General features: G+C 42.5%; 1 protein-coding gene across 1 annotated transcript in view; it reads left to right on the top strand.

The window, feature by feature from the left end:
* Positions 1-22,221, top strand: part of RAB3B (RAB3B, member RAS oncogene family) — a 130,207-nt gene that overhangs the window by 18,977 nt on the left and 89,009 nt on the right. The window contains exon 3 of the mRNA XM_065409499.1: positions 2,429-2,656. Coding sequence (XP_065265571.1) covers positions 2,429-2,656 — 228 coding nt within the window. The remainder of the gene's footprint in view (positions 1-2,428; positions 2,657-22,221) is intronic.

Below are 22,221 nucleotides of genomic sequence, written 5' to 3'. Positions count from 1 at the left end.
ATTGGATACCCTGTGACAAGTTAAAAAAACAGAACACCCCCTCCCGGAGGTCTCACTCCCAAAGACAATTTGTGCTCTCGACTATGTGCTCAGGAATGGGATAGAATAACTTTCTGGGATGAGTGGGGAGTTCTGTCTGTAGGCCCATTCAGACCTTGACCTCTGATCCTGCCAACAAGAAGAGGGCTGTTAGAAGACGGCTGCCTCCACTCAGAACTGCACTCAGCCTGTCTCATTTCACATAAACCACTGAACAGTCATCGACTGCCAGTCACTGTTGCCCCAGGCTAGACTTGAACCAGTGGTCTAGAAATGAAATACTCCATGTATCTGTCACAGGGCAAACTACTCCAGGCCCTCTGGCCTCTCCTCTCAGTGATAAACACCATCAATAAATGAAAATGTTCCCCTACCAGGATACAAACAGCAGGGACATAGACAACTTTTTTTTATTCGGGAGGTGGTGGCTGTAATAACTGTTGAACATTGCTTTAATGAGTAGTTTTGCACCATGACTACATTTGTAAAAGCAGCAAAGAGTCCTGTGGCACCTTATAGACATGCATCCCGAGAAGTGGGTATTCACCCACGAAAGCTCAGGCTCCAATACGTCTGTTAGTCTATAAGGTGCCACAGGACTCTTTGCTGCTTTTACAGATCCAGACTAACACGGCTACCCCTCTGATACATGACTACATTTGTTTAGCTCACTTTATCAAAAGCGGACAAACTTCTGTTCCAAAGTCAATGTTTTCTTTATTGATGCAGTCCTTAAATTTTTGGAGAGGCTAAAGCCTGGCCCACATGTCTACGCCCATGAACAGCGATGAAAAGATAAACAGAAACCTCTTTTCTGACTGAGCTTCCACAGTCTCCTGCTCTGGTCAGAGCAGCCCCTGCTTGTTTTTTCCTGCCTTATGCAGTTGTGATGTAGCTGTGTTAGTCCCAGGAGACCTGAAGAAGAGCTCTGTGTAAGTTCGAGAGCTCGCTCTCACCAGCAGAAGCTGATCTAATAGAAGGTATTACCTTTCCCACCTTGTGTCTCTTTTCCTGCCTTGTAAGTTAAAGCAGTGAGCTATGGTTGCCTGATGAGTTCCAGCTACCTTGACTTTTCAGATAATTTAACCTTTTTCTGCATGGTCACTAAATCCTACCAAGGAGCACAGGAGAAGGAGGGGGTTTTAAGTAACTCTTCTCAGTTGGCCCCAGGGCCAGTATCCCTCTACCTCTACCAGGGGCGGCTCCAGCGCAGCAAGCGTGTGCCTGGGGCGGCAAGCCGCGGGGGGTGGCCTGCCGGTCGCTGTGAGGGCGGCAGGCAGGCGGCTTTTGGCGGCATGCCTGCGGGAGGCCCGCCGGTCCCGTGGCTTCGGTGGCAATTCGGTGGCAGGGACGCCGATGGCGCGGCACCGGCGGACCTCCCGCAGGCATGCCACCGAATCCGCGTGACCAGCGAACCTCCCGCAGGCGCACCGCCGAATCCGCGTGACCAGCGGACCTCCCGCAGGCGCACCGCCGAAAGCCGCCTGACTGCCGTGCTTGGGGCAACACAAAACATAGAGCTGCCCCTGACCTCTACCCAAAGGGGTAGTATAATCTGTCACAATAAATAAAAAAAAAAATAAAAAAAATAAAAAATAAATAAATGCCATGGACAGTTCCTCTAAGCTATTCCATTCCACACAGATGCCATTTATATTAATTACTATTTTGTACGTGGATAAATAATGGATGGACTTAGTGAGACCCCCCCCAATATTTGTAGGAAACTTTAAAAGATCCTCTCTAGTGATAGACAACCAGCACAGCTAGCACAGTTTGGTATTTAGGAAATTCTAGTTTTCTCTAGTAGTGGTTAATGAAACTATTTCTGTTTACCTACCCACCGTGGCTGCCTAAATGAATTGTCCCAGCTGCCAAACTAGTGCATTGTAATGGAGATTTCAGTTCTCAGCAGCTTATTGAAGTACTCTGTAATTTTGAGTAAGAATGCTGTTTCTCTGTTAATAGTTGAAAAACCTAAAATCACCAATTTATCCCTTTGATGAATCCAGATCTGTGCATCACATTTATGGCCTGGGCTTGAAAATTACACATGCTCTCAGTGTTGGTGCTATGCATAGGAAGATTAAGCAATTGCTTGGGGCCCCCTGTTTGCTTTTTTAGTATGTGTTATGTGTGGGGAAGCCCCCCCCCCCAAATATTCCTGATTAAGGCCCCCAGCAGTGGGCTAGAGCGGTCTCTACATGCACTGGTACATGATGGGAGCTAAAAATTAGGCTCCACATAGATGATTTCAAAGTTATTTAAGTGGGGAAAAATACAAATGCTTAAGAAAGAAGGGATACATGTTAAGTATGAGGTGCTGAGTTGAGGACAGTTAACACTAAACTACTCTTAAATTTGCTCTGTGTCATTGTCATTTTCTTAGATGGCTTCAGTAACAGATGCCAGATACAGACACAATGATGCTTCAGACCAAAATTTCGATTATATGTTCAAACTTCTGATCATTGGCAACAGCAGTGTGGGCAAAACGTCCTTCCTCTTCAGATACGTTGATGACACTTTCACACCAGCTTTTGTTAGCACAGTCGGAATTGACTTCAAAGTGAAAACTGTTTACAGGAATGACAAGCGGGTGAAACTGCAGATCTGGGTAAGTGCTGGCACTTTCCAAATATTTTATTTAAACCTGAGCAAAGATATACCAGAAAAAGTAATCATAAATGCTAAGAACAAAATAATTTGAAGCATTTGGCTTTTTGAAAGTAAATCCTGGATTATTCTAGGTTTATTATTCATGGGGTTTTGTGTGGTTGTATCTTTTCCCCACACTTGGAGACATTAAATCTGATCAGCTCATATCCACCAAATATATTTGCATCTCCCTGCAATATTGCACTGCTGAGCAGAAACAGGTGAATTCACTCCAACTACTGAGGGTCCTCCCACACATAGCTACAGGGAGTGAGGGTGTGTGACATGGTATACCAGGCTCAGAGGCTCCCTGCTGGAGGCCTCTGGGTCCTATCACTAGGGCTTCGTGTCTGTCATGGAGGTCGCGGAAGTCATGAATTCTGTGACTTTCTGCAACCTCCATGACTTCTACAGCGGCCGGTGTGGCTGGCCCCGGGGATCGCCTGAGCAGCGGCCGGTGCGGCTGCCTGAGCAGCGGTCCTGGGGGCGGCCCCCAGCAGCCGGTGCTGCTGGCCCTCTGGTTCCCACCCCCAGCAGCAGCTTCCCAGTTCCCCCCAGAGCAGTACACCCCCCCCCCCCCCAAGATTTAGTCAGGGCTATTTTTAGTAAAAGTCATGGCCCAGTTACGGGCCATCAATTTTTGTTTATTGCCCATGACCTGTCCATGACTTTTTTTTACTAAAAATACCCATGACTAAATCGTAGCCTTACTTATCACACCTGTCACAGAAAAAGGGCAGTAGAGAAGCAATCCAAGCGGCCTAGATAGACTGCGCGGGAAGCGGCCATTAGCCACTGGGGAAGTGGCCTGAATATTTGATACACCACTGGAAGGGGTCCTGAACTGTTAGTGGCCCAGCTGGAGAGCTGGGGCCAGAAAGTCTGAGTGGGCAAAACCATTGCCTCCAGAGAAGAAGGCCTGGGGGTACAGCTCAATACCAGGCCTGGGACTGTATAAAGACTGAGAGGCCTTGCGATAGGTCTCTGTTGGATTGTCTGGGAAGGGGTTCGTTTTGTTTGTATTACCTACAGATTGTGTGGGATTCAGCTGGAGGGCTGAGTCATTGAAACCGCTGACAGGGTCACCATAAACTGAAAGAGAGTACAGGCACATGCACATGGCCAGGGGGCACTTGCAAGAGGTGGGTGCCACTCTGTTAAAGGGTGCTAAAAGACAGCTCTGGTGAAACCACATCAAATGTCCACTAGAAGGAGAGATTCATACAAAAACGCAGTCATATAATTTCTGCAATGAGCCAGAATTTCACTGTCAAGTCAGCAAAATAAAGATTCCTGAACTACAGAGTACAGCACAGGGCTACAACTAAGCAACCATGCTATGAGTTCATCATGTTTCTTTTATGAAGTGCAAATGTTTTAGAAACATTTTTTTATTACATGTGACAGATGACTTCAAATTCATTTATGCAGCAAAATTGACCCTGATAGTGTTTAACCTTTCAGATACCCCAGAAAATTTGCATTCAAACTGTGTTGGAAAGCTGTGCTCAGGCTTTTGTATTTTGAAGAATTAGAAAGCACCCACTTGGAATTCCCTAGCAAAATACTCCCATTTGTATTAAACACGTGAAAAAGATATTAAACAGGGAGAGAGAAGGGCAGCTATCAAACCAAATTCCAGAGAGCCAGCTGCAGCAGCTTAAAATGGTTCTCTGTATAGCTTTGTCTCCAGACTAATTAAACAGAGGCACCGGATATAAGGTTAGTTGAAACAATGTGTTATCATTTTCCAGACATTTCTAGCCAATAGAAAAATGGCAGATGCACAGTGTTCTAATTAATCCATATGCAATGGATTCATAACTAATCCTTTAGTTTCTAGATTAAAATATACCACTGTACAAAGCACATCATTCTGAACTGCTGCTGTCCTGATTTGAGAGTGGGCATCTAATCGGAGGATTTTTTTTTTAACTAAAGCATTTTCCATAGTAAATATATAATTAATTTGATCTCTTATGTATTCAGGTGCAAGGTACAACAGATTTAATAGCAATACGATCTTTGCCATGTTGCTAGATTCTGGTAATAAAATAAAACTGATATATAGGTTGGCACAGATCTAGCTGTGAAATTATTTGATTTAGTATTTGGGTTATGAGGATATTTCAGAGTTTAAAGCCATTACCAAATTAAACATGTTTCTCCTCCTGTGTTTGACTTTATTACAGGACATCATGTCCCTGCTGTTAATGAAGTTTGTAAAAGGAAGGCAAACTCTATAAAGTTATGTGAGGTTTATCAAGAACATTCTAAATAAAATTTAGAATTAATCAAAAGTTTTAAATAAATATGTTTGAAGTTTTCTGGAAAAGCCTTAAACTTGAAAAGAGATAATATACTATGTTGATTTTTCAGAGAGAAGTCACTAAAATAGTAGGATTTGTAATATTAGAGTATCAACAACATTAGTGTATGTTGATTTAAAATGAAAAATTAAGTACTTAACAATTCCAAGGTGAAGTGCTTTTATTTTTATATCTCTTTCACAGATCCGTAATATGAACCATAACTTAAGAGTTTTAACAAAGATTTTAAGTAGGTACCTTTTAAAACCACTTAATATTTCAACCTGTTTTGAGCTCATTTGCTCTTGTCATAAACCTGAATCTGTAATTTGAATGTAAGCATTAAACAAAGCATGGTAGTGGTGGCTATTAACAGACCAAAATCTGAGCCCTTACAAGGCACAAAATGCAACTGAGTGCTCGTAGGTGGATGAAAGGAATTGTTTTCTTGTAAATGTATCTCCTGGTGTTAATTTTGCTTCTTTTCTTTTAAAAATTGATTTACAGAGCCTACATTAGGCTCTAATCTGTTTAAAAACTGATGGTACCACTCCCCATTGATTTCAATGGGACCATATGCAGAGAAAGATACTACTCAATGTGAATGAGGAAGCAGGGTCAGGCTTTGAAACTGACTATAAACAAAAATGAAATTGGCTGTTAACTATGAAGGGCAAAAAGTAAACAAACAGTTTACATCTTGAAAAATAATTGGAAAATTCTTTGTTTTAGTAATGCAAAGTTTATTAGTAACAAAGGAAATAAGAGATCTTATTTTGAAATTTGTGGGACCTGATTCTCCAGTGCCTTGAATCTTGTGCAGTTGTTTACATCTTTGTGAAGTGGGTGCAAAACATTACATGAGACATAAGGCAGAGGAGAATCAGGCCCATGACTTTTTACCTTGACAGTGTCTTTGGATAACAATGGGTGAAATTTATCACTGTGCAGAGTCAGCACAAAACCTACACATGACTTAAATCCTGTTTTGAGGTCTTAAGTGGGACTTAAATGGTGCCTAGCTCTTGTGCTGACCTTCTGCATGGGAATGAATTTCATCCTAAATAAATTAGCTGTGAAAGTAGCCTGTGACTGATTTGGGGCATCAACACCATTCTATCACTTAACTTGAAAGAGCACATTCACTATACAGATGTGTCTACACCAGCAGCTCTCCATGGGTGCAGGTGCACTGGGTTAGAACTAATAGCAGCTTTGTAAGGCTTTGTCGGAGAGTTAAACAACATAGTAGTTAAAACCAACTGAGCCTTGCTGAAACTAGAGGCTTCTGGCCTGGTGGAGCTGTTCCAGTAGAGGATTATGGGTCTGAGGTTGGCTAATCTAGACAATGGCCAGGCAGGTGGTACTCTGGATTAAATGAAATCTCATTGGAAATTTCACTGTTTTACTTTGTGGCTTTCCGGACAAGGTCATGCTAACGTTTTTCTTTTTATTTAAATTAAGGCCAATGAAACTTAACAGCAACTCTTACTTGATCAGTCGTAACACAAAATTATTTCCTACAGTAAGAAGGACGAGGTAATTATTTAAAGAACCCCTTGAGTTTCCTTTGAGTATCAAATTTCATGGAACAACGTTGTTAGGGACATATAATGTTCTCTGCTCTGCCATCTTTTTCAGTTTGACAGTCATGAAGCCTTTTTGAATGATGTAGCCTTGGCAGACTGGAATTGTAGTGGCACTCAAGTGGCTATCTATAAAACTTTTATAATCTGCTATCATGCAGTACATGGGGGAGGAAGAAAGCCAGTTGTAGTAAGTGTACCTCATAGTGATCATTAATCGCTATGAATCAGAATTATTATCCTAGAACCACGCCCTCTTGGTGCTGATGGGGTTTGCCTTTTGCTTACATTGATCAAAACAATGGACAATTTGGTGGGAAGCTCAGACTAGTAGTAGTTTCTTTGATTTTTCTTTTATGTTTTCAAAGATGAGAGAATTTCATACCTTTTCCGATTGCCAATCAGTAAAGACCGTAACAGCTTGCCAGTCAGAGACAATTGTAACCTAGCTAATGTGCTTTGGTATTAAAATGTCTAGTAGAAATTGATCTGTGTTTGCAAGATGGAGATCTTATTTCTGTGAATGTGTTTTAGGAAGTTCACATTTTATGCACAAAGATTTAATGATTAGTTAGGTGTAATGATCAATAAAGGAGGGCCCTAATCAATCCTTATAAAAGGATTCCCCACAGCTGTTCTAGTTTAAGTCAGGAATTTAATAAATGATCCTATTTGAGATCTGTGAATAGTGTTTTTACCTCTTGGGTTGGGAATAGGAGAAAACATATTAAAGAACAAAAACATGAATAATACTTTTAAAGATACAATTGCTTTGTAAAACTTCTGTTACTGGAGTGCAAAATGACATATTTTGCCCTGAGAGGGAATAAGAAATGTAATAATTAAATTCAGTTTAAAAAAAAAACAAACCTCTCTGCGTACTTTGTTGTATGCACTGTAATTTTTAGTCATCTAGCATATTAGTCTGCTTTTGTTTATGAAGGTGGTTTTGTACAAAGGGTTGAATAAATTGCTTTAAATTAGAATTTTCCAGCATTGAATTGAATTGGTGAAAGGTAATGAATAAACCATTTTGTGTTTTAGGATTTCTCTGTAAACATAGTTCATAAAAGCTGGTTACAGTGTATTCATTTATATCACTGGCATTTAAAAAAAATCCCGCTTGGCAGAAAGAATCTCATCTACTGCATATTTGTAAGAAGCTAATTTATAACCTTGTCATACGTGTGTTTCAGGATTACTTGTCTCTTGACAAACAGTTCTGTATTCCCAGAGATATTAATTACTGATCAGAAAGGAAAGCCATTCTATTTGGGGTTATGGTGTTTCCTCATTATTTAAAAAAACTAAATAAACCCCACAGGGGTAACTTTGTACATTCTTAACAAACATATACAGCTACTACTAAGAACTGTGTTCAGGTTGCCTAGCAGCCAGTAAAAGGCATATTGTATAGATCCAGAGGGATGTGGTATGAATGAATGGAAGTGATTTTGATTTTAGGAAGGGATGGTGCAAGAATGGTTTTATTATTCTTTAACTGGTTTCCACATGTTTAATATGTTTATGTGAATATTGGTTTAGGTCACAATGGATATATATACAACAGACCTCAAGAGCAACGCTGTCAGAGATAAATACAAAAGGCCAAACTCACTCAGTGACCAAAACCCAGAATAATTCCACTAACTTCAGTGGTAGTCTGAATTTACAACACATTTACATCAGGATAACTGCTGGCGGAACTTGGCTGAAAAAAACATATTGCACACCACACTAGACAGGGTTTGTGCCAAGGATCTTCATAGCCATTGCATTAGACCTCTTCCATTTTAGCTAACACAGTAACTGGTGATATAAGTAGGTTATACTCTTCTGTGGATCAGCCCCTGGAGGGGGAGGGCACAACGCACACTTTGCCAGTTGGTTAGACAATTAATTGTGAGACAACAGTGGAATGTTGGGTTTCAAGATTCCTGGGTTCTCTTTCTTACTATCCATCACATACATATGTGGCTCACATTACTGTAATATCTGAGAGCCTGACAAACTTTTATTACATATTTGTATCCTCTTAGCACAGGTAGGCAAGTGCTATTATTCCTATTTCTCAGATAGAGAACTGAGGCACAGAAAGACTAAGGCCCAGATCCTCAAATTTAGGACCCTAACTCGCATTGAAATTGTCTTCCATGTGTTTCCTTGTTTTCATCATCATCATATATGATGGATCAGAATGATCACAGAATGAGCAGTGCTTAGCTGTATTTTACCTCTCCTTTTCTGGAATAATGATCAATGTAAACTGGGGACTTGAAGATCTTAGCTGGGATTCTCTGGTTTGCTAAGGCCAATTTGTACCACATAGCAGCCTTAAAGCAGCCAGAGAAGGCCAGGGGAGAATTTACCCTGTGATTGGGAACTCTCCCCTGGCATAAACTGGTGGAAGCTGCTCTGCCATCTCCTGTGCCATCTGTCCTCTCCACCCTGGGAAAGGGGAAGGAGGGTGTGTTAAGATGGTACATGGCTGGGACAGGAAAGCAAGGGGTGTGGAGGAGTAGAGCTCACCCAAACCCCCATTGGCATAAGGTCCCTAAGTGATTATATGCCCATGGCATAAGTTAAGGCTGCTCAGCCCTGATCAGGAAACTCAAACCAATTCCCTGGGGCTGCCACTCAGACATAGTGTGAGAATTGAATGCAGGCTGTAGAGCAGCAGCTGTGCTTGGATGTAGTGGAGAATTGGACCTTAAGCCCATTCACCTGAGGTGAAATTCACCCATGCGCAGAGGGCCACAATTAATATTCACTACTTAAGCTCTTTGGGTTGGGTGCCTGAGCTGATAATGATTCTTTGGTTTAATGGCACTTAAATAGTATATAAGCCTGTGCTAGCACAAGAACAGGTAACTTTCACTCAAAGTGCACAAACTGAAAAACAGGTTTTGGGTTTTTTGTTTGTTTTTTGCTGACTTTTCAGTCATGATCATCTTAGGTGTTGCTTGTAACTGTAGTAAGTACAAAGTTTTCATACAGAAATGCAGTTTTAAACTTGATGGTGTCCTTCTAAAAATTAACACTTCTGCCTACCAATGTATAACCTGCTATTGTTACAAGTAATACCTAAGATTATCAGACAAGAAAGACATTAGAGAAAACATTTCTTTTTTTAAAATTCAATTTGTTTATTTGTGCATTGGACAGCACCTTGTCTTCGTTCAGTTAGTCAGTTTCCCCTGCTCTTTATGTGGATCTTTCACACAGCAGCCAGGGGAGAGAGGAAAACAGGTTGTGGGTTTTTTTGTTTTTAAAGGTAAAAACCACAAAAATGATATGACATTAAATGTTATCCGTTTCCTCCACCCTTTGTTTGTCTTGTCTATTAAGACTGTAAGCACTTTAGGGCAGGGATGGTCTCTTGCAACGTTTTTGTACAATGGCCAGCACATTGCCGTTCTATTTGCAGTTGGCTCTAGGTGCTACCCTAATAAAAATGGTTAATAATAATAATAATAATAATTATAAGCATGATAAAACGAGCAAGGGGATTCAGCATTTGATATAACTGGGGCTCTCTATACTTACAATGCTGGGGTGGCAGAGCTGTAGCGCTTCAGTATAGACACATACAGCGATGGGAGGGGTTTTCCCATCACTGTAGGTAATCCCACTCCTTGAGAAGTGGTAGCTAGGTCAATGAAGAATTCATCCATCAACCTAGCACTATCTGCACTAGTGGCTAGGTCGGCTTAACTACGTCTCTCAGGAGTTTGGATTTTTCACACCCCTGAGAGGCATAGGTACGGCAATGTAACTTTTCAGTGTACACCAATCCAGAAACTATTTTTAACTCTCCATTGAAAGAAAGGTTAAGTCTACCCTCAAAAGTTAAGTTGACCCAGATACATTGTTCAGAGGTGTGAAAAATCCACATACCTGAACGACATAATAGAGCCGCTTTAGCCCCCATGTAGACAGTTCTAGGCCAATGAAAGAATTCTTCGGTCAACCTAGCTACCACCTCTTAGGGAGGTGGATTAACTACACTGACAGGAGACCAGAGGTGAAAGTAAGCCAGTACGCCCCGGTACGGCGTACTGGGGCGGCCCAGCTTCCCCAGGCGGCAATTTAAAGGGCCTGGGGCTCCTAGCAGCAGGTGGAGCCCCAGGCCCTTTAAATTGCCACCAGAGCCCTGCTGCTGGAGCCCTGGGGTAGCGGCAGCGGGGCTCCGGGGGTTATTTAAAGGGCCAGGGCTCCCGCTGCCTCTACTGCCCTGGGCCCTTTAAATAGCCGCCGGAGCCCCACTGCCGTTACCCCAGGGCTCCGGGGGCTATTTAAAGGGCCGGGGTGGTAGAAGCAGGGAAGTCCTGGGCCCTTTAAATAACCCCTAGAGCCCTGGAGTAGTGGCGGGGCTCTGGGGGTTATTTAAAGGGCCTGGGGCTCCTGCTGCCTCTACGGCCCCGGCCCTTTAAATAGCCCCCGGAGCCCTGCTGCCGGAGCCCTGGGGTAGCAGTGGCAGCCGGGGGCTCCGGCAGTGGTTTAAAGGGCCCGGGGCGGTAGCGGTGGCTGAGCCCTGGGCCCTTTAAACTGCTGCCAGAGCCCCCAGCTGCCGCTGCTACCCCGGCGGGGGAGGGGGAGTGCACTTACTGTTACAGGGCGGGCCGGGACTGGCTCTGACCCCTCCCATCACCGCCCCTTCTGCCCGAGGCCCTGCCCCTTCCAGGGGCCAGAGCTGGCCCCAACCCAGCCCTGTACTGGTAAGTCCCTGTTTCTACTTTCACCCCTGCAGGAGACCCTCTCCTGTTGCTGTAGTGAGTGGCTATGCTGAAGTGCACAGCTGTGCTACTGTAGCATTTCAAGTGTAGACTAACCCCTAGTTTTTAAATTGGGCATCAGATTGAAAGGCAAAAAGGGTTTGATATTCAGATGGACAAAGGATATTTAGATTCCAACATGATTTCAGGATACAGCCAAACAGACACTGGGAAAACTTCTGTTAATGGAATAAACGGTACACTTTCCTGAAGGTTCTAGAAGTGTACAGTTTATTCCACTAACAGAAGTTTTCCCAATGCTAAACTGGCTAGACCTTTAGTGGGTATTAATAGCTAGAGAGAGACACATTCTCCAGCACTCATGCACAGCTGTGAATAAGGTATAGTAATGTCATTCTGTTTTTGTGGAAAGGATGCTGGCAAATTGAAAGTTGACAACCACTAATTAAGCTGAATAGCTGTTTCCGTTTTTTAAAAAAGCAATCCAGCTGTAGTTGCCCGGAAGGCAAATATGTAATATTTTAAAAAGCCATTTGTATTAGTTGTCACTTGAATGATAATGTTACTATGGAGCACACCTGATGGGGAGGAGACTCCAAGAAGTAATGCTGATAACTAAGTTAATTTTTCTTTTTAAAGAGATAAAAATAGAATGTCATAGTGCTTAATATAATTGTAAACTGTAATATTTTAATGTTAATTATACACTTCCCCAAGAAGATAATTATGCATGTTGGATGAGAGAGTCATCTGTTCCCGCAGCTTCAAGTTCCCAATATATTTCTGATAAATTCTTTATAAAAACCTACTCTAGATTAAATGCTGCTACCAGCTTGTTTCTCAAAAAGATACAATTCTCTATTTTAACAAATGTATGCAGTAGTTATGCATGACCTGAAGATAAACTGGGCATGATTCTGCCCTCATACCACTATATATGAGCAGTAACTCTATTGAAGTCAGTGGTGTGACAGGATCCCCGGGGTGCAGCCTGGGACTGTGGGACCACTGTGCCCCCTTAACTCTCCAGCCTGGGCTGTCTTTCACAATGCTTTGCTAGTGACAAGCAGCAAACCCCTCCACATGTGGTTGTGCTGAGTGATAACAGCGCCTGGAGCCCCACACCCAGTTAGATTGCATGAATGTTCCCAGAGCCACTCATGAATCTCCGAGAGAGAGGCACCAGCTGAATCCCCCCAGCTCCCAGCCTTGTACCTCAGGAATATACCGTCTTGCACTGCTCAAGATGAGCAGTGCAAGTTTATTAATTGTTTCGCCACTTCATCAATGGAAAGTGGATATACACCAGCCTTTGTAAACCTGAGCAGATTTACCAAACACTTCAGGCAAACTCGCTGGTAAAGATAAACAGTAAAACAAGTTTTTATTGACTACAAAAGATAGATTTTAAGTGATTATAAGTGATAGGTAAAAAGTCAGAGTGGTTACCAAAATAAAATATAAGCACGCAGTCTAAACTCTCAACCCTATTAGACGGGGCAACATCTAGATTAAGCAGTTTTTCTCACCCCACTGGATATTGCAGTTCATAGTTCAAACCTGGGCCAGTCTCCCCTGTTGGAGTCTTCAGTCTTCTGAGTGTCTTTGTTGCTTGCAGTGTAGGTGGGGGGAGGAGAAAAGGGCTAAGCATGGGGTCACTGTGTTCTGTTTTATACCCTCAGTACCATGTGCTTGGAGAACATAGGTCCAGGCATGTCTGGTTGGCATTGCGGAGTCCCCAGGCAAGGTTGAGCAATTCCCCTGGTGTGGCCTTATGCAGATGAATCATTGAATTGTAACTCCCTTACTGGACAATGGCTGTTGATGGTGGTTTGACACCTGCCCTGGCATTGGTTACTTTCCTTGATGTTGTCTCTGGGGAGCTAATATCTGGCTGATTCCCCCAACTTACAGCAGGTTTTAGTGACAACCATACAACACAATTCCCATAACTTCATATGGACTAATGATATAGATATTTAGATAGAACAGTGACTTTCAGCAGATCCCCTGATACCTTACATGGCATGCTTTATATGCAATATCACAATTATATATAAATTAGGAATATGGGGGTTACAGGGTGCTCCCCTAAGGTATAGAACATCACAGGTGGATTTACATCAGTTTAACTCTCTAGTTATCAAAACTAGGCCCCTGTCATTTGATATCTAGAGAGAGAAAATCAAAATGGCCAAGATCATGACTGACAAAAGAACAAATTGGCCCACATAGCAAAAGGAAAGGTTTTTAAAAAAAAAAACACATCTCATTGTTGCAGCATCAAAAACTCTTTGGGTCATGAGAATGAAAAAACATCTAGGCTCCAGACACGTAAGAAATAACAACCATGTTCCTGATTAAATATAAATCAAGCCAGTAGTTTTATTAAGCAAATAAGCTAGGGCCTTTCCTTAATGGTAGTTTCCCAAATATTGCTGTGGCAGGAAAGGACCTGATAGGAAAAGAAAAATAACAGGCAAAAATAGCCTGGTAAAAGGGTAAAAATACATGTCACAGAGAAAAAAACATTCGTGTGTCTCTGAAAATGGGAAAACAGTAAACAAAAGTGCTAAGTATGAGTAATACCTACAATTAGTGAAGAGAGAGATCTTCTATGCTGCCCTGAAAGGTAAGCTAGCTACTAGTGAACACTGCATAGAACGGTTCCTCTTCAAAACACAGCACAAACTTTAGCTAATACAGCCCCACAGAACCCCTGTGAAGTAGTTAAATAATGTTATCCAAATTTTACAGGAGAGGAAAGTGGGGAGTAAGAGAAGTTAAATGTTGAAGAAGTTGTTAGTGGCAGAGCCAGACTTATTATTTTATTTGTACTCTGTATTTTATTGATTATTTATGTAGCATTATCGTCATCCATAACCCGGGTAGTGGTTTGTATAGTGACAGTGATGTAGAAGAGTCACTGCCAACAGTTTGTAAGTGGCTATTCTAGTGGCTACGTGTGGGCTCCCTGCAGAGGGAAGGATGGGCATTTGAGAGGAGCCAGGCTGTTTTCTTAGGTATGCCATTTCTCTGACTGTACTGTGAATGGTCAGAGTATTGATAACCAGTCATCTTCTATAAGTCACACACAACTTGTTTTAATCACACTGCAGTTCAAGGAGAGTCCCACAACTTCTACATCTTAAGTAAATCCTTTAGGGAAAGCTAACATGGGCTAAGCTGCTGAGCCAAGGCGAACTATAGGTGTCCCAGAGGGGCCTTTCTTAGGGAGAAGAAGCAGGTGGTCCTGTAAATCAGCACCTTCTTGCTCCTTGTTCAGGAAGCAGCACTGGCATTTTCTGTGCAGAGGTATTTGTCTCATTGAACCCTGGCTAAGGAGTACCCAGCATGGGACAGAGAGGGAAGAAATAGTACAAAAACAATTAAATCTGAGTATGTAGAGTACAACAGGAGTTTTCCTTTGTAACTGAGTTCTTTCTTTGGTGCTGTGTATTTTTGTTAAATCAAACCTGTAACTTAAGACCTCTGAGGACTGTGACCCAATTTTTAAAATAGCTGTTTGACACACACATCAAGAGAAACTGAGAGAGCTTCAAAATACAGCTTCCTCAGCTGTCTACACTGAAGTTCTCACTGGGATGTTGTCTGGGCAGTCTCTGAATTTCTTCTCTAGTCACACCCAGGCAAGGGCATCAGGTTAAGTAGACTCAACTCTTCCACCTTCCAAACAAACCCCACTTCTTTAAACACTGATGAATCACTGGTGGAAGCAGGGATAGCGGAATTTCTTCCTCTGGTTCTGAAGGTGTTTCCAGTCCTAGTTCACTTCATCACCTGGACTGCCAACCCCAAGCATTAAAAAACCACGAGATTGGCTTATGTATCCCAAGATTTTAAAAAATAATAATTTTGAGGGTCTGTCTCTTTGTGTGTGTGTTTTTTCTGGTTTTTGAGCTTTTCTGGTTCACATTTACAAGCTTTTTCTCCGCAACCATGAGAGCTAGAAATGTACTAATTTTTTTTTAAATTACTTGAAATTTTCACATGATAAAATGACTATAAGAGCTGGAGCTTAAAACCCCCAAATATCAAAAGACTCAAGATAAAATTGCGAGAGTTGGCAACAGTGCCTCACATATATTAAGTAAATGGCATAATTTTGAATGACTCTATATAAAATGTAGTAGGGATATAAACTAAGAAAACAAGTCAGAACTGGAAAGTAGCTTTGTATAGTTTTTTCAGTAGGTGAAAATGTAAATCTGTGGGTCTGGGGCCAATCTATATAAATACTTCTGTTTACCCTTAATATTGACATTCATTAGCAAACTTCGATTAGTTAATGTTTATTCAATGCTTTGGAAATATAAAGTGTTATATAAGTAGCGATGGGCTGAGAAAGTGATATATGGATCTGAAAAGGTATGGGCTGAGGTTCCGGGGGTTGGTCTGAGACTGATTCAAGGCTATGGGTGAGGTTATAGTCTAGCCGTTTTCATGAGATTTCAATCAAAATTGGCAGAAATATAAAATCAGCTGATCATGTAATATCTCTGCCATTTTTGGTTGGTCTCATGAGATTTAGACTGCATCCAAACTAGAACTGGAAAACAGTCCCCTTCAACTTAGAGCCAAAACCACAGAGACTGGTTGGGATCTAGGGATTTGAACCCAAAGCCCCTCATAATTCAAGGGGATTCAGATTAGAGATTCCAGATTTGCCCTATCTTGGTATGTAAGTGCTTAATATTGTTATTATTACTATATTTCTTTAATAAAAACACAAAGATGTACTTTCATGTGGAATGATCACAAAAAAATTATAGAATGTATTTTTTTTTCAGAAGCAGAATAATAATCCCTTATGTTTAATTAAATAAAATACATTATCTTCTTTTACATAAGTTAACAGGCTTTTCTTTACATTAAGATGTATATAAAAAAACGTGCAGGCAAAATAAAAGTGATTACATGTACAAGGCATGGATGTTTTTACAGTCTTTCAGTCAGAAACCCTGTAAATTAATGGTTTTGCATCAACGATGCAATTGTCCTATTTTAAATATGTATCTGCTTATGTCTTGGGCGCTATTGTATTGATCTAACAACTTAAGCTTGCTGAGTAGGGCACTTTTGTGTTTGCACAGTTAAGCAGTTCGCCTGCAAGATTTATTTCTGTTTATAGTTAATCACCCTTAATCCCTTTGCTATCTCATTATAAGCCTTATGCTGTACTCCACTGAGAAGTATGAGCCAAATTCAACCCTAATGTAAGCTCCATTGACTGCAGTGAAGATGTTCCTGCTTATACCAAGGTTGCATTTAACCTTATTACAAGCTACAACATCTCTTGCCTTGCTACTTGGACTATCTCTTTGCATGGTGAATATGAATGCAATATATTTGCTCTTTCTTGGTTCACTTCAGTAAAATCACTCTTGTAAAATCATTCCAATATCTCATCCAGGGCCGTATGACAAAAAGAGGGAAGAAGCAGAATGCAGATTCCAGTACATTATTATTTTGTTGAAGAGGTGCCAATTGACTAAAGGTACAGACCTGTTCTAATGAATATGGTCTAATGTTAATTAGTTGTCCAATAGGAAAAGAGCTTTCGTGAAAATTTTCAGTTAAAAATCTGTCATTGGTTGGACAACTAGACTTAGGAACAGAACAATTGAGCTACTGGCCATTGGGGTTAATGCTTCTACAATAGAAACCAGGAGAGACCATGAAGGATTCAAATAGAGTTGAGTGGAATTTTCACTAGGGAGTAGAGAAGGCTTCTCTTGGCTTTTCTATGATGACTGGCAATTCAAAGTCTCCAAAAATATTTTGCTATCATTGACAATGACTATATTGTATCTGGTGGTGGGTCTGAACCAAACCTCTCAGATCCCACTGCTCTCCATACGTTGTGGAATTTCACTTCTGAATATTAACTTTGTGGCCACCTCAAGCATATCACTAGTTATCACAAATTATAAATAGCAGTATTCTGGTTGTCTGTCAGCACTTTTTGTCCCAAGCTAAACAAGGATGAGACAACTTGACAAAGAAATAAGTCTGTGATATTACTAATCCTTTTTTCAATATGACTGAGATTAACACAGCTAGTATTTATGAAATGGTCAATTTAAGAGGGGAACAGCCAATAGAAGCTGAATCACATGTGGTGGAACATGTGACTGTGTTACTATGTACTTTACAGTGTTGTTGTAGCTGGGTTGGTCCCAGGATATTAAAGAGACAAAGTAGGTGAGGTAATATCTTTTATTGGACCAACTTCAGTAGGGGGAAGAGACAAACTTTCGAGTTTACACAGAGCTTGTCTTCAGGTCTGGGAAAGGTACAGAAGTTGGTCCAATAAAAGATACTACCTCACCCACTTTCTCTCTATTGGGCACTGGTATTAAAGACTAGTTAATTAGTTCCCTAATTCCTGATCACTTACTAACACGCTAATTCACCAACAAGGATGGAGTGAATGACAACTTCAGCTAAACCTCCAACACCACCTGCTGATGGTCTTCGTTCTACATTTTTATCAGATTAAATTATTTTCAGTCATGTGGAAGATGAAGGACACAGGATTGTCCCTGAAGCATTCCCAGATGTGCTAGTGTGGGCAGGGGCGGCTCTAGGCACCAGCAAAGCAAGCACGTGCTTGGGGCAGCCCATTTACAGGGGCGGCAGCCGGGGGATCCAGCCTGGGAGCTGAGAACCAACAGGGGGCCCTGGGAGCTGTAGTTCCTTGGTTAGCTCCCTGCCTATAGAGCCAGCCCTGGAGCAGGGAAAGAACTACATTTCCCAGCATTCCCTTGGCCACTACCAACAGGAAAGAGGGGGAGGGAGTGAGGAAGCTGAGACCTCATGCTGCAGCCTGCTATGAATGGAGAGCTGCACTGGGAAGGGTAGGGATACCATATTTTAACATTCAAAGAATAGGACACTCCACAGGGAGGGAGGGTAGCCCCACCCTGCCACCATCCACTCCCTCCGACTGCCCCCCACAGAAACCCCAACCCATCCAACACCCCTGCTCCCTGTCCCCTGATCATCCCCTCCTGGGACCCCTGCCCCAACTGCCCCCCAGGACCCCACCCCTATCTAAGCCTCCCTTCTCCTTGTCCCCAACTGCCCCCTCCTGAGACCCGCCCAACTTCCCCCCTAGGACCCCACCCCCTACCTGTCCCCTGACAAACCCCTGGGACTCCCATGCCTATCCAACTGCTGCCTGTCTCCTGACTGCCCCCCCAAACCCCTGACCCATCTAACCCCCCTTCTCCCTGCCCCGACTGCCCCCCCAAACCTCTGCCCCATCCAACCCCCCCTGCTCCCTGTCCCTTGACTGCCTCCCCGGAACCTCCTACCCCTTCTCCAACCCCCCAGCCCCCTTACCGTGCCACTCAGACCCGCGTGTCTGGCTTCGCGCAGCGCCAGACACGCTGCTGCATACATGCTGCGTGCTCCCCTGCGGAGCCACAGTCCTCCCCCCCCCCCCCAGCACCTGCCTTCCAGATTTGAACACCTCAAAATTCAGGAGTGCTCAAGCTCAGTTTGGGCAGCTGTTACTTCATTTCTCCCAAATCAAATATACTCATCCACTGTAACTTGCTGTAGAAAAAGTAGGATAAAATTGAGCAAGAAATGCTTCCCAGTGGTTATTAGGACTGGAATTGCTATTTTCAACAGCCATTGCCTTTTTGTTTGTTTGTTTAAAAGGAAGACAGTGATATTGCATTGGCAAATTCCCCATAGAAAGAAAGAGTGGAACAAAAGAATAATAAAGGCACCTCAACTTTTCCTCATTTATGTAGGGCAGTCTTATAATATGCATCCAGATATCCTCCAATCACACAAGCTGAAAATTGTTCCACTTTACTGCAGTTCTGTAACCATATGGGAACCAATCCTGTCTGTGTTCTGTGCACATCTAAAATTCCTGCTGAATGACCGGCCCTGGGAGCAAGTTACCAGTGACCCAGGGCTGCGGCGGAAGGAGGGTGCAGGTGAGGGGGGGCGGGGAGAGCCCAGGGCTGGGGCCGCAGGAGGTGTGTGTGTGGGGCAATGGTGGGGGGGTAGGGGGGAGCCCAGGGCTAGGGCGGCAGGGGGTGCGGGTCGGGGGGGAGAACCCAGGGCTGGGGCAGCAGGGGGGTGCGGCAAGGAGCCCAGGGCTGGGACGGGGGGCAGCCAAAATTTTTTTTGCTTGGTGCGGCAAAAAACCTAGAGCCGGCCCTGAGTGTGGGGAATGATTGTGTGTGAAGTGGTTCTTACGATATCAAGCCACGTTCTTTGCTGAAGAGAGCAGAGACCTCTTTTTGCCATTAGGGCCCTGTCTGCACTAGAAAAACAGCTGTGATTTAAAAAAAAAACACACAAAACTATAACCAGGTCATGACATCCACATCTTTCCTGGTTACTCCAAGAATGGGTAAATTGTGCCTACACAGCAGCTTTTTTTTTCACAACACAAACATGCACTGACCATGTCCGTGCACTCTCACCTACCACACTCCCTACTTTTGTTTGTGCATTCTGGGAAAATCTGTGGAACTAAAAAGAGGGGATCCATAGGGGACAGAGCGCCAGAGGGTGGACAAAGAGCAACAATACATAGCATGGTACATTCTGGGATGTCCTGCCACATGGAAAACTGAGAGGTCATGAGGTCTCATCTGCAAAGAAATATAACTATTATGACCTTGTTGCAGGAAGACATCTGTGTCAGCCTAGGCTGCTGGTAAGGGCAACACTTGGTTAGTTCCCATGGTTATTAAAAATATTAACTATGTTGTTTGAGGGCACAAACCATGTTTAGGGCCAATTATGTTACTAACTGGTCACAAACTCAGTAGCACCATTTATAAGGTAAACATAGACTTCGGAGCCCCTGGCTGTCATATTGGGCTCCTTGGCTTTTGTCACAGGTTGGGCTTTGCCATGTTCCAGCCTAAGAAATTTCCAGATTGGAATTCCCCTCTTCAGATGGTGTCATTGTTCCCATGACCCATACAAACGTTGTATTCAAGTGACCTGTGGCATGTATTGTGCTTGTCATGTACTTTCACCTGGGCTGATAAGTCCATCAGCTCATTGCTAATTATGCTTCAGATACCCTTTGGCTCATTACTTAATTTATATTTTGGAAATTGAAATGAAACAAAGAAGGAATGAGCATTAGAATTCCCAGAGAGGGGCAGCCTTGAGGGGAACAGAGGGATCTGTTGTGTTTTGGGGCTGTGGTGTTTTGTTCATTGAAACAAACTTCATACTACATACCACTCAAAACTACTGTGCCCACCACGTTATGAAAGGAAGGGACGATGTTGTTGGATTTCCTCATGCCATAAGGCCAAATTCTGACTGTCCCTGAACAGTGGCAAAACAACATACAGGTTTGCACTAGTGCTAGAGTATAAAGTGACTGATTGTCATCTCAATACTGGCTTCTTCAGAAAATTGCAGAGATCATTCTGTAGTTCCTTTGGGACAGGAGTGGTGGAGGGAAGTGGGCAAGGTGTGTGTGTGTGAGAGAGAGATAGAGATGTACACATGTGAATTACCAGTATGTAAGAATATTAACTACAGGTTATTCCGACTGCAGGGAATGAGAGAATAAAATTCACAAAGTCTCTCTGTGTGTAGGACTGTTTTTGGCATAATAATCATGTTAACACTGCTTTTGCAGTTGCATAGTCTGAGTCTGAAGGAGGATCTTGTTGCTTCTGCCCCATTTGGCCCATAGATTGGTGGTAGTCCTCCTGGGTGCTGAACAAAGTAGAGGATATTTTGCAGTTACGGCATGTTTTAGTGCCATGGTAACTGACTTGTTCTCCGTTGACTATCAGTTGGGTGCGGAGCCCTTCCCAGATATATATAGAGAGAAACATTTTGAAAAACAAGTAGTGGTGGATTGGCATCTGTGTGAGGTCTGATGGACCCATTAAAACACTTTCTCTTACCAAGTGGTTGTCTCTTTTTTTATTATTACTCTGCAGAACTCCGTTTGTTATGCATTTTCCAGTCTAGAAATTGCTTTGTCTTATTTGGTGATTAAAAAGAACACTTTCCCATTTGACTTTACAACCAAGTGCCAAATTGCTTGTTTACTGTGCATCCCACTCTCGCTTTATGAATCCCTTTTGTAATGTTGTCCTTTCCTGTAGTTTTTACTCAGATCGGTATTATCCATTCTGAGTGAAATGATGTACCACCTGTATAAACAGGTTTGCATGAATTGTGAGGCTAGCTCTTGCAAACAGTGGCATTAGCAGAGTTTGTAATAGTGAGTTTACATAGGAGTGAGCAAGATAAATAGAGCAGAAAATATAGAGAGGAAGCCAACTCATCCTTTTGATTCTGTTGTTTTGACAGTAATTTTAGGCACCTATTTCTGGTCAGATCATAATCAGATTTATTTTTATAGAGGACATTTTGTGAGTGGAAAATTTTCTGATAGGTCTGTGTCAACTGATTGCACAAAATAATATCGCTGGCAATTTACAGCCGGACAAGGCTAATTAAGGAATGTATTTTCTTTAAATGGACGTTATACCCATCAGTTAATATCCAAAGCTCCCTCTACAATCCTAGATTGTCAGTCCTTGGGCCTGGTTCTACTCTTATTTACAGCATGGCTGACTATATTGATGTAGGGGTGTAAAACAGGTGTAAATGAGAAGACTGAGACCTGCTAATGTTTGTATTTCTTTAAAAGAGGGGATCCCACTTCACTCCTGTTGTAACTCCATTCATTTCAGTGCAGCTACAATAAGGATGAATCAGGCTCATGGATATTAATTTACAAAATGCCCAAGTCTGACCTGTGGAATATAGAAATAACGCTATATGTGCTAACACTCTCTTCTTTTTGGAGTAACCCAGCTGTGCCCCATCTGAGTGCAGGGGAGAAATGGAGGAGCA

Source organism: Emys orbicularis, chromosome 8, assembly GCF_028017835.1.
Source record: "Emys orbicularis isolate rEmyOrb1 chromosome 8, rEmyOrb1.hap1, whole genome shotgun sequence".
Taxonomy (NCBI): domain Eukaryota; kingdom Metazoa; phylum Chordata; order Testudines; family Emydidae; genus Emys; species Emys orbicularis.
This window is presented reverse-complemented; position numbering and strand designations above follow the sequence as displayed.